The sequence below is a fragment of the Eutrema salsugineum genome, unplaced genomic scaffold (genome assembly GCF_000478725.1).
Source record: "Eutrema salsugineum unplaced genomic scaffold, Eutsalg1_0 scaffold_8, whole genome shotgun sequence".
Taxonomy (NCBI): domain Eukaryota; kingdom Viridiplantae; phylum Streptophyta; class Magnoliopsida; order Brassicales; family Brassicaceae; genus Eutrema; species Eutrema salsugineum.
The window spans coordinates 8,634,829-8,648,542 of NW_006256414.1; the positions used below are offsets into that span (position 1 = coordinate 8,634,829).

The window sequence follows — 13,714 nt, forward strand, 5'->3', positions numbered from 1 at the left end:
CTGGTGAAGATAAGTGCCATTACTGTAATGGTTCTGGACATTGGAAGAGAAACTGCAAGAAATACTTTGAAGATCTGAAAAAGAAGAAGAAGACTTTTGAGACTTCTTCTCCAGGTATTTATGTTATAGAAGTAAATGTTGCTACTTCTAGTTCTACCTCTTGGGTATTGGATACCGGTTGTGGTGCTCATAGTTGTGTTAATATGCAGGGCCTAAGCAACAGTAGAACTTTGGAGAAAGGACAAGTGGACCTGCGAGTTGGAAATGGAGCAAGAGTTGCTGCATTAGCTGTAGGAACATTTAATTTGTCTCTGCCTTCAGGCATGGTTTTAGAACTTAAAAATTGCTACTATGTACCTGCTATAAGCAGGAATATTATTTATATTTCTTGTTTGGATTTGGAAGGATTTCATTTTTCGATTAAAGACAAGTGTTGCTCATTTGATCGTGGTGATATTTTTTATGGTAGCGGTCCATTAGAGAATGGTCTTTATGTTTTGAACCAAAGTATGCATGTCTATAACATTAGTACCAAGAGATTTAAGTCAAATGACTCAAATCCAACTTTCCTTTGGCATTGTCGCTTGGGCCACATAAATGAGAAACGCATTCAAAAGCTTCATAGTGATGGACTATTGAAATCATTTGATTTTGAATCTTATGAAAAATGTGAATCTTGTTTGTTGGGAAAAATGACTAAAGCTCCTTTTACTGGACACAGCGAAAGGGCTAACGATTTGTTGGGCCTAATACATACTGATGTATGTGGACCAATGAGTATAAATGCCAGAGGAAACTATCAGTACTTCATTACATTTACTGATGATTTCAGTAGATATGGTTATGTTTATCTAATGAAGCATAAGTCTGAATCTTTTGAAAAGTTCAAAGAATTTCAGAATGAAGTACAAAACCAACTTGGCAAAAGAATCAAATCCCTTCGATCAGATCGAGGAGGTGAATACTTAAGCCAAAGTTTTATTGATCATCTGAGAGAATGTGGAATTGTTTCACAGCTCACTCCTCCAGGAACGCCACAATGGAATGGTGTGTCTGAGAGAAGAAATCGAACTTTATTGGATATGGTTCGATCAATGATGAATTATACAGATCTTCTATTATCCTTCTGGGGATATGCTCTTGAAACGTCTGTGTTTACGCTAAACAGATGTCCATCAAAATCAGTAGAGAAGACACCATATGAGATATGGACTGGAAAGGTTCCTAATCTGTCTTTTCTGAAAATTTGGGGTTGTGAAGCTTATGTCAAACGTTTGATTACCGATAAGCTTGGGCCCAAATCTGATAAATGCTACTTCGTTGGTTATCCCAAGGAAACCAAAGGTTATTACTTTTACAACCCTGCTGAGAACAAAGTGTTTGTTGCTCGAAACTGTGTCTTTTTGGAGAGAGAATTTCTTTCTAAGAGAAATAGTGGGAGTAAAGTACAACTCGAAGAAGTTCGAGTAACACAGGAGGTTGATGCAAATTCTGAGGAAGAACATCAATTAGATTTACGAAGAGTCGTAGAATCTACACCTGTGGAACCTGAGGTACGTAGGTCCGAGAGGACTCGTCACGAACCTAATAGATATGGGGTTTGGGTGACAGATGATCATGATCTATTGATTATAGAGAGTGATGAACCTACGTCTTTCGAAGAAGCAATGATGGGCCCTGATTCCGAAAAATAGCTACAAGCCGCAAGATCCGAAATGGGATCCATGTCAGAAAACAAAGTATGGACTTTGGTGGATTTACCTGATGGTGTTAAAGCCATTGAGTGTAAATGGGTTTTCAAGAAGAAAACAGACATGGATGGTAATATATTGATATACAAAGCTAGATTGGTTGCTAAAGGTTACAAACAAATTCATGGTATAGACTATGATGAAACCTATTCTCTAGTCGCAATGCTTAAATCCATTCGGATTCTCCTAGCAACTGCCGCTTATTATGATTATGAGATATGGCAAATGGATGTGAAAACAGCTTTCCTTAATGGAAATATCGAAGAGGATGTGTACATGACACAACCTGAAGGCTTCACAGTTCCTGAGACTGCTAGAAAGGTATGCAAGCTTCAACGTTCTATTTATGGATTGAAGCAAGCATCTCGGAGTTGGAATCTTCGTTTTAATGAGGCACTCAAAGAGTTTGATTTTGTTAGAAACGAAGAAGAACCATGCATTTACAAGAAGACTAGTGGGAGCGGAGTTGCATTTCTAGTTTTGTATGTAGATGACATACTTCTCATTGGAAATGACATTCCTTTGCTTCAGTCTGTCAAGACTTGGCTAAGTAGTTGTTTCTCAATGAAAGACATGGGAGAAGCTGCTTATATTCTTGGAATACGAATCTATAGAGATAGATTAAACAAGCTTATTGGACAATGTCAAGATACTTATATTGATAAGATTTTGCATAGGTTCAGTATGCATGATTCCAAGAAAGGTTTTCTACCAATGTCTCATGGCATTACTCTCAGCAAGACGCAGTGTTCTTCGACGCATGATGAGCGAGAGCGCATGAGTATAATCCCTTATGCTTCTTCTATAGGATCTATCATGTATGCCATGCTCTGTACTCATCCAGATGTTGCATGTGCTTTAAGCATGACGAGTAGATACCAATCCGATCCCGGTGAAAGTCACTGGACAGCAGTCAAGAACATTCTTAAGTATTTAAGAAATACTAAAGATAAATTCTTGATTTATGGAGGAAGTGATGAGCTTGTTGTGAGTGGTTATACTGATGCTAGCTTCCAGACAGATAAAGATGATTTTCGATCGCAATCTGGATTCATCTTTTGTCTTAATGGAGGAGCGGTGAGTTGGAAAAGCTCCAAGCAAAGCACCGTAGCAGACTCTACAACCGAAGCTGAATACATCGCTGCTTCTGAAGCAGCAAAGGAGGCTGTTTGGATTAGGAAGTTCATTACTGAACTAGGTGTGGTTCCTAGCATATCTGGTCCAGTGGATCTCTATTGTGATAATAATGGAGCCATCGCACAGGCGAAAGAACCTAGATCACACCAGAAATCCAAACACATAGAAAGACGATATCATCTCATTCGTGATATTGTTGATAGAGGAGATGTTAAGATTAGCAGAGTCTCAACGGATGCAAATGTTGCTGATCCTTTGACGAAGCATCTTCTCCGGCCTAAGCATGAGAGCCATACAGCTGCTATAGGCATTAGATTCATAAAGATGTAATCTTATTTTTAGTGGGAGATTTTCTTTTTATGATATGATGTTCATGTTTACATACATTTGATTTTATTTTCAAATTAATGAAATTAGTTTCAGTATTATTTTATTATTGGATAATTGAATAATATTCCCAAAATAATTTATTGTCATTCTTATAGATCATCAAGTACGTGACTTGATCATGAAACTCTAAGTGTAAAATGACTTAAATTATTAATGTCCCTAGTCAAGGTTATTAAAATGGGACTTTAATAACTGAGGATGACTAGTATGTAAGGTGACTGATGACTAAGTTTCGTGAAGTCATTAATATGTTGTATTAAAGTCAATCACATAGATATGTGTTAGAGAACACAGTATTGGACTGACCCGCTATGAGAAATCTACAAGATTGTTATATGAGTGTCATAAGAGTTTCTCATCACGACTATAGAGTGTAGTCCTTTGACCTGAGTTCATCGTGATTTCTTATACATGGACTGGTTCGCTTTGACTCTGTCAAACGTCAGCCGTAAAAGGTGATTATAAAGACAGTGATTGGGCGCATTATTAATTGTGTAAGGAACAGGGATGGAACAAGATAGAATTTGTCCCTCCCATATAACGGGAGAATAATATCTCTGGGCCTATCGAAGATTTGATATTGAGAAATGCATGGCCGTGCTCAAACGAGGTGAATATCAGTCGTTTGTTTGATCAGTATAAATCAGAGTTCGATAAATATGATTTAGTTTAATAAGGATGACACAGTTTCTTGCCTTATGATTAGATCGAGATATAGAGACAAAGGGATTATAGGAATAGATGATTCCAGTACAAGTGGGAGATTGTTGGGAATGTCCTAAAATCATCCGTACTTCTCTAGTTGAAGTCGTAACGTCAAGGTTTGACAATCATATAATATTAGGTGGTTATAATGTTTTGCTAGAAGCCGCTTGTAATCTACGGATTGTGAATCTGTTACTAATGTTATACGATCCTACAAGGTCACACACCTAAGCAACTAGATCGACTATATGTTGGGTTTCGAAATGTAATAATGTATATATATAAGTTATATAAGATATAACTTAACATTTATACAAAGAACAAATAAAGGAAAGTTTAATATATGTATGTCGTATATATGTGATATAGACATATATAGAGATACACGTTATTGAGAAGTTAAGTTATTGGGTTTGGCCCATTAATTAAGTGTATTAGGTCAAACGTGTAATCATTATATAATGAGAAAACGTGGCCTTAGTTAAACATCCCTTCCTGCGATAAAACCCTAAACATAATTAAGAGGCAAAACTGTTTTGTCAAGATCTGATCTATACGGCACTAGCATCCCGTCCTGATCTAGTTTGTGTGCGTGTGGATACCGGTAGAGGCACAACGTTTGGAGTGCTATACAACCTTATTTTCTGTTCATCTTTCCGCTGCAGGTATATTCTAAATATGATGACCTAGATTCAATTTAGTATTTGCTTGAGATCTTGGAAATTGAATTTATAATTAGTTTTATAAATCGTTATAAACCGGTATGATTTCCAATAGATCTTCCCTAGCCGCTGTAGTTGTTTTAAATGGTAAGAGATACTTTCAACATATTTCAGGGGAAAAGGACATAAAAATATCCAACTAAATTTTCGTCAAAATAAATATCAGCTCGCTATTAAAAGATAATTATCCATTTAAAATTTAAACAATATTTTATATCTTACGTCGGTTTAGTTACCGACTTACTTGATGTATATATATAAGAGATCGAACCTATGTAATAGAAGCGAACCTATGTAATAGAAGTGATAATAAGAAGAGATAATTTCCTCTCTCTCTCGTGGTTTTCTCTACTCTTCCTCTCTCTCTTCCATACGCATATATACATATCTTATTATATACAAACACATAATCTCACCTATATAATAACATATAATATATAAAACGTTATCCACACGATCAGCTCACGATCCATTCTATATAAAAAAAGATGAGATTTGATTTATGTTCAATCCGTTTACGTTTATATACTATGGTCGAGCGTTGTTTTCTCTAAACCTATCGTTATGGTAGACTATGTCTCTTCAATTCAAATATATGGTTGACTTATGATCATATGGTAGATGTCTCCTTAGATCATTGCCTCCATATAATAAATGTCCCGAAGACATTTATGAGTGGTTCTCGAAAAACCGTTTGAAAAAAAAAAATGTCTAAAAAACATTAAAGAAAAGTTCTTAAAGAACCTAATAAAAAAACGCCCAGAAAACATATATGGAAAAAGTTCCAGAAAAACTATATGAAAAATATATCCAGAAGATATATATGAAAGTGTCTTGAAGAACTGCTTAATAACTTTCATCCAGAAAATAAATATTTATTTTAATTATTGTTCTTTAATATTTGTTTATTATCATTTACTTCCTCTATTTCTAGAATTCTGTTTTTACAAATTTTATTACATTTTTTATTTATATGAAAGAATCACATAACGTTCCAGAAGAACTACATAATTTTCATCCAGAAAAAAATTGTTTTAATTATAGTTTTTTAAATTTATGTTTACTATTGTTTAATTGTTAATATGTTTAACTATTTAATTTTTTTTATTAATTAAATATGTGAGTTCCCCAAGAACTATTATAATTTAAAAATAATTTGAGCATCAGAAGAGCCAGTTGTTCCAGAAACTAAAAAGTGTGGAAACTAAAAGCTCCAGAAGAGCTAAAAAATTCTAAAACTTTTACAAGAGCTAAAAAGCTCTTGAAGAGTTAAAAGTTCTAGAAGCTTCACGAGTTAAAAGCTCCAGAAGAGTTAAAAAGCTTTAGAAATTTTAAAGAATTAAAAGCTCCTGAAGAGTTAGGAGGTACGAAAGTTTATAAATTAAAAACTTCATAAGAGATAGAAGTTCCAGAAGAACTAGGAATTTATGAATAGTTAGAACTTCTTGAAGAACTATACACTCTTGAAGAGAGAAATTCAAAGATTGTGAAAGCTCAAAAAAGAGCAAAACACTTCAGAAGAGCTAGATGTTCCACAAGAACAAACCGTTCCAGAAAAACGAAACGTTCCAGCATAACGAAATGCTATAGGAAAAAATATATGATGGAGACATGCATAAAGATGACAAATTGTTTAAGATAGTAAACCTGAAGTTTGCTAGTATATAACATAACCAGTTTAAGCAATCCTGGTGTAATAATGGTATTGAGAGTTTATGTGAAAAAACCCGAAGTTTTTCTCATAGCATGTCTTGTTGAAAATGAAAAGAACAATCATGAGAGATAAATCACCATTTTTGGTTGAACAATTATTAGATATAATGGTTGGATTTCTTTAAAAGTCTCCCAAATTATATAATAGATCTAAAACCAAAAACAGTTTAAGATGAATGGCCAAGTAAAGCCATCATCTCAAAGAAAGTATTAAAAGTCCACTAAAGGATTTGATGCATAATACAAGGCTCAAAGATGGGTTATATGGATATGTTTTGGTCCTAAAGTTGGATTCATTTCAAGATAGATGAACTTGAAGTATCATCATCTCGAGGGGGAGAATTAAAGAATCCTATATCAAAAGTAGTGAAACATCCTGAAGATTATGTTCAAACTTAAAATATATTTTATGAATAATTTATAAAGCAGATCCAGAAGATCGTAAAATCAATAAGTGGTGAAATATAATCTCCATATTTTGGTCTGGAAGAGCTAATGAATGAGATTTCATGAAATGAATTATCATTATAGATCCTCGTATAAATGATTTTGAACCTGAAGTTTAAAGGATAATTCATGTGTAAATGCCAGACATACAATGAAAGAAAATCTCAATTCTAGCTCAAAATGCTCCAAGAATATGTCCCTGAAGGATGATTTATCAATAAAGAGTCTATGATATGTAAGAAGCATGATAGACTACTTTGGTTCCTAATAGGAAAGGAGCAAATATATGTTGAAAAGAGGATGAATCTCCTGAAGAGATCCATTGATATGGTTAGTAATAAAATCAGGTACCTGAATGATATTATTGATAATGATAAAGAGATCTCGATAAACCATGTCATTACGGGAAAGATGGAATCAAAGACGAAAAATAATTGTCGACAATAAATAAGATAGCGCACGATTTGATATGAATAAGGATCATAAATCTACCTCCGTGGATGAGTGTAGAAAGTGAAAATATTGGCCAAAGAGTGAAAAGGCAATCAAATTTATGCTAAGCTCATATGAAAAATGAGAAATTTTTGGACTAGGAGTTCAAACGTTAAAAGTAATATCAAGTTTGACAGAAAATGAGCTACTTGAATTGTTCCTTATAGATGTCGTAACATTTTTAAATGAAAAACTTCTGAAGGATTAATAATGTTAGAATTATGTTCCCGGGAACTCTAATTTAATTATTTTAGTTAAGGTTAACTGATAGATGGATAAAAAAAACTGATTCTTTATTTAGTCATAAGATATGATCCCATTTAGAAAAAGAAATTATGTTCAGTTTTTTTGCAGGTATTCTAATTAGACATTTTATCTCGAAATATCCCAGCAGGATCTAAAATATAGAAAAGCTCAGATTTAAGCATTTCTGAAGAAAATGCTATTTAATCCACCCTACAAAATACTTCGAACTTGAAGTTCATAAAATTTGGAAGTGCTCCACAAAAATTAATGTTCCTGAAGAACAAAATTCATTGGAGCAAAGTAAATGAACTCGAGATTCAGTTAAAAAGGGAGAGACCGATGGACTTTAAAATTCTCCTGAAGAAAAAATATTAGAGAATAAAATGAAAGGATTCCAAAAGAATTAACAAAAAAATTTTTTTTGGACATATAGTCATTACACCTGAAGATGTAATGTCATTCGAGACCAAATAGGTCTTTGTTTGAAAAGAGAAAAATGAAGTTACAAGACATAAAGTCCGGTTTGTGGCACAAAGTTTTTTTCAAACACCGGAAATTGATGTTTCTCAGTCGTGAATATAATCACATACAGTAATGTGTTGATTAAAATCCCAGAAGTATCAAGGATGCCTGAAGCATCTAAAAATATGTTTGGTCAAATTACAACGATCAAGAAGAATTTGAAAATTTGGGATAATATATTTCATGGGAAGAGTTTTACTAACTCGATTAATGGACCAAAAGTCCAAGGATCCAAGAATGACGATTATACGAGTTTGTTCATTAAGATTCTACTTATAAAAATTCTCCAAAAGATGGTGTATATAATTGAAATGCATCTCCTAAAGATGATGCTTCCAAGGGGAGAATTGTAATGATATGCGTGGTTGCACTCTTTTTTCCTTATCATGGTTTTTATCCCAATGTGTTTTTGCATGACAATGTTTTTAATGAGGCGACAAAATGAAAACGCAAAATAAATATTTGAAGAGAAATTCTTCCAAAAAAAGTATAATAATGAGCGTAGATGCATTTTTTTCTTGTTATGGTTTTTGTCTCAACGAATTTTTCCAAAATATAATTTTTACTGCAACATTATAAAATACGCAAAAAGATTATATCATTTTTAAAAAAAGAAGTTATGTAATAAATAATTAAAAGGAAGTATTAAAAGATAATTATCCATTTAATATTTAAACAACATTTTATGTCTTCGGTTTAGTTACCGACTTACGTGATGTATATATATAAGAGATCGAACCTATGTAATAGAAGTGATAATAAGAAGAGATCATTTCCTTTCTCGTGGTTTTCTCCACTCTTCCTCTCTCTCTTCCATACGCATATATATATATATATCAGATCTATTATATATATATATATATATATATACAAACACATAATCTCACTTATATAATATCATATAATATATAAAATTCGCCAAATTAAATAAGAAAATCTGTAAGTTAGGTATTTTTTTATAGGTCGTTTTTCCATGCTTCAAAGATTCGTCTGGGTTTTAGTATAAGATCTATTAGTTATATATAAAAAGGTAGTCTAACCAAGAACATTATGTAATTGGCCTACAGCATCTCCAACAAATCTTTAAATCCTTATTTTTTAAGGAGTTTTGATCTTCAACAGTATATTTTAAAATATTATATAATAGATCCTCAAACTTTTATATTTTAAAATATTAAATAATAAACCCTTAAATATGAAGAACACTATTCAACCCCTTAAAAAACTTTTTACTTTTCATTTTAGTTACTGTAATTTATATATTTCACAAAGAATCAAAGAACTTTTTTGTCTTTTTTCATTTTAGTCCACATAATTATACATTAAACTAAATAAATAAAAACATTTCAAATATATCTTTATAAATATAGCTGTTAGATATTAAAATAAATAAATACAACTAACTTTAATTAAAAATTAGGAATAAAAATACTAGATAACACAAAAACAAATTTCACATAACAATAATATATTACATTAAACAAATTATCAAAATAAAAAATTACATTACAATAATATTTTCTTACATGATAATAAAATTACAAACATACATAAATATTTTAAAAATTAAGAGTACACTACTATACTAATATTCAGGTAAATTTGATCCTGAACCTTCAAATTCACTAAAATATTATCTATATAAATTTGCTGCAATCGGAGGTCGTTCTCTTGAGTTTTTTTTCGCATGATTCTTTCTTGTTCAGAACAAATAAACTCACATGTATTACTCTCATCGATAAAACTTAAACTTGTTAACAATATTTTATTTTCCTCAATTTCTTTTAGGACTAGTTTTTTTTGCTTGATTTTGCATAAATAACTGAGTCATCTCGTTAATGAGAGTTTGCGCTAATTGGTTTCTCTCCCAGGCCCGAGCCTCGAGGCAGCCACACGTCTAACTCAGAATGAGCTTTCATCCTCCGTCAACCTTCCTCTTCCGACCGGAGCTTATCCTGATCGACGCTACTCCCTCATCTCCCAGAAGTACTTTAAAGGTCAGATCTCTGTGAGATTCTCTTTGATCTGCCTAAGGTCGAGGTATGATGCTCGTTTTTGGTTTGAGTCATGAGGCTGTGCTGATGCTTGTTCTCTAGCCAAAATACTGTCTAAACCTGAACCTCCAAATTCACCAAAATATTTTCCATATAAATTTGCTGCAATTGGAGGTTGTTCTCTTGAGTTCTTTTTCGTATGATTCTTATTTGTTCAAAACAAATAAACTCACGTGTATTACCCTCATCGATAGAACTTAAATTTGTTAGAAATATTTTATTTTCCTCCTCAATTTTTTTGGGACTAGTTTTTTTACTTGATTTTGCATGAATAACTGAGTCATCTCGTTAATGAGAGTTCGCCCTAATTTGTTTCTCTCCCAGGCCCGAGCCCCGAGGCAGCCGCACGTCGAACTCAGAATGAGCTTCATCCTCTGTCAACCTTCCTCTTCCGACCGGAGCTCATCCTGATCGACGCTACTCCCTCCTCTCCCAGAAGTACCTTGAAGATCAGATCTCTGTGAGATTCTCTTCGATCTGCCTCAGGTCGAGGTACGATGCTTGTTTTTGGTTTGAGTCATGAGGCTGTGCCGATGCTTGTTCTCCAGCCTCTCTCATTCGCAATGAAGTTGCAAAGCTTCTGGCCTTTGGTAATTCCTCCGGCGCAGGTGAACCTACTCCTCCCACCGGAGCAGCCGGTTCCACCGGACCCACCAGATCCAAAGCTTTCTCTTTCAATCCTTTGGAAATCTTCATTCTCTGCTTTGCTGCCGGTCACATTTCTGTTTCCGAGATTTTCTCCGCAGAAAGACTAGTGGTTTCCTCGTATTTCCACCTCCGCTCCTCCACTTTGGTTCAGCTACCGATACCAGCTGCCTCCGCCTCCCTCCCGTCATGCTTGCTGCTCAATTTTCAGAAAGCAATGTTTATTCGAGCCCAGCCCCTGAATCCAAAACCCTCGCCGAGACCTCAAAATGTTTCCTCCGCCTCAAGCGTGACCTGTCTCACCGGCAGTGGTTTTGCGGCATTTGCCGGTCAAATACGTTCGTCTGACGTCAACCTCAACACTTTTCCGCAACTCATCTTATCCAAATCTCGATGTCTTTAATGCTCCTCTTCTCTGATGAGGTGAATGTGCTGCATACTTTGGAAGTTGTGGGCTTGGCCCATGGGATTTTGTTGATGGGTTTTTTTTGTTGAAAGCCCAATAAGGAAAATTTCTTTGTCTCAACAAACCGTCGAAGTTCAACAGTTCAGCTTAGAAAAATCTGACCATAAAGGTCTACTCTTGATAATCCTCTCCTCCGTGGTGTGGCTTGCTGTTGCAGCATCTCTTCGGTTTTACACCGCCTACACTACCATATTTTGGTTCAGCCACCAGCAAAGGCTGTTTTCTCCATCAACTCTTGCCATACCTCCTCTCATTCGATTAAGCTATCAGAAAAGGCTAACGTCTCAGTTAACCCCTGCCACTCTACTATTTCAGTTCAGCAATCGTCAAAAGCTGTCTACTCCAACCACCTGCCTCCAGATCAAATCTACTGTTGACTCTCTTGGTCTTTTCGTTGGGACAGTCACGGTTATCCCATTTGATGGGTTGGTGAGTACAACAACTCTCCTCTCTTTGCGAGGTAAATTCATCGTCATCTTAGTGTCGGGAAGTCTTTTGAACTTTGTTATCTACATGTCTTTGATATGCGATTTCGTGTTTACAAATATCGGAGGTAGAAATTTGTCTTCAAAGTCACATTGGAAAATGACTAACTTTGAACTCTCCGGCTTTGCTGTGAAGTCTCTCTTGACACATTTGAAGCTTGATTCACATCCGCTGTCCATCTCCCACGATGAGTTATCTGCTCTATGTTATATTGTCTTTAATTTGTGTTGTGTTAAGCTAAGAGGATGTTTAATTCCCTCTTCTTGTAGTCTGAGAAGTTAATCTAATGAAGAAAGTGACAACAAAAAACTGAGTCATCTCATAACCTTTGCTCCTAGTTGATGCATTATCTTTAAGAAAAATAAATGATTTTTTTCATTTGATGAAATCAAAGTGTCAACAGATGAATCATTACCTACGACAATTTTTCTTTTGAGTTTTGCTTTCTTCGATCCAATGGGACGTTGTGACGAGTTTGATCCACCATCATCACTATTTAGATTGATTGAAAATGAAGATGCCCCTGGTGAATGTGATGTTAGAGAGCAGATGGTATCATTTCCAATATTAGGACTATCTGGAATGCTGATGTTGACATTATTTGTAAACTTTGGAATATCTTTCATCAAAACACACACATGATCAAACTTAAAATTTTTTTTTTTAAGTTTGGGATCTTGTACTAATAATTTTTTTGCTTTATCCATCTGAAAAGTATTTGGAATGGAAAATTTTTAATACAAAAATATAATATATAAACAAAGTAAAAAAAAATTACTAGTATGCACTAATTGGATATGTACTTACAATGTCATCTTCAGATGCACCACTTGGATGCATATTCTCCACTTGAATCATGCAGCTCTTCAAATTCCTTACAGCATAAAGAATTGTACCCATCCTACCTTCTAGAGATCTACTGCTTCTAATCTTCCAACTCTCATTTTTTTTTCATAGTAACTATTTTTTATTTTTTTCCCATAATTTTTTCAAAGCTTGGTTATTGCTATCAATTGGGTCTTGTGATATTTCTAAATACACATGACACAACAGCTCATCTTCTTGTTGATTGAATAATGTAGCTCTTTTTCTTTCCATATTTTTTTTTATAGAAGAGAATGAGTTTGTGGAAGTGTGATCTTTTCAATGGCTAAAGTCTATTATTTATACACAAATTGAATAGATAAGAATTCAAAGGAGTGGCCAACATTTAGTTTCTTAGATTTTTTATATTATGGATAGGATAGTGGTGGGACTTTAATGTACGTAAAGATGGGTGATAGGTGAAATTTAATGAAATGTGTAAACCAAATTCTCAAGATTTTCTGATATTCTTTTTGGATACGATATTAGTGGGATTTCATTGTACGTAATAGTTGGTGATAAGTGAAATTTAATGAATGGTGTAAATTAAATCCAGAAGATTTTCTTATATTATTAAATGATAACATTTATATCTATAAATATACTTCTATTGATGCCAATAATATATCATCACTTCTTCGTTTAATTCAAAATATATTTTAATATTGGAGCTTCATCTTCTTTTCCAAATTCATCATCCTCATCAGATTCATCTGAAATTGGTGAATAGTTGATGAATGAAAATGCAGCAATGGAGAGAGAAGAACAGCTTGCAGTCAATTTGTTTATCAATAACAACTGCCTTATTCATCGACTAATTCAATAAAATAATCACTTAAGTCATTGAGGCTCTATTCCTGGTCATGCAGTCATACACCGTGATAGAGAAAATGCACATCGTAATTTGTTCAATGATAATTTTTCTTATAATCATGTATTTGGTGAAAAAGAGTTTCATCATCGATTTTGAATGTCAAAGAGATGATTTCTTCATATTGTTGATGTCGTTAAACAACATGACAACTATTTCATTCAACGACGTGATGCGTCTGGGAGATTAGGCTTGTCAACCTT

The 13,714-nt window shown here is 33.9% G+C and overlaps 1 protein-coding gene across 1 annotated transcript; it reads right to left on the minus strand.

Annotated features, from left to right (window-relative positions):
* Window positions 1-10,974: 10,974 nt before the first annotated feature.
* On the minus strand, window positions 10,975-12,874 carry LOC112088513. The gene is made up of 2 exons (XM_024158855.1): window positions 12,738-12,874; window positions 10,975-11,020 (listed from the first exon to the last, which is right to left on the minus strand). The coding sequence occupies exons 1-2, from the start codon at window positions 12,872-12,874 to the stop codon at window positions 10,975-10,977; spliced, it is 183 nt and encodes a 60-aa protein (XP_024014623.1).
* Window positions 12,875-13,714: the final 840 nt, after the last annotated feature.

Excerpts from the sequence above, each read along its gene's own strand:
- LOC112088513 (XM_024158855.1), bottom strand. The coding sequence starts at position 12,874 with ATGGAAAGAAAAAGAGCTACATTATTCAATCAACAAGAAGATGAGCTG. Across the intron at positions 11,021-12,737 it reads TGGGAAAAAAATAAAAAATA|CAAGCATGACGGGAGGGAGG; the intron begins GTTACTATGAAA and ends AAAATTGAGCAG.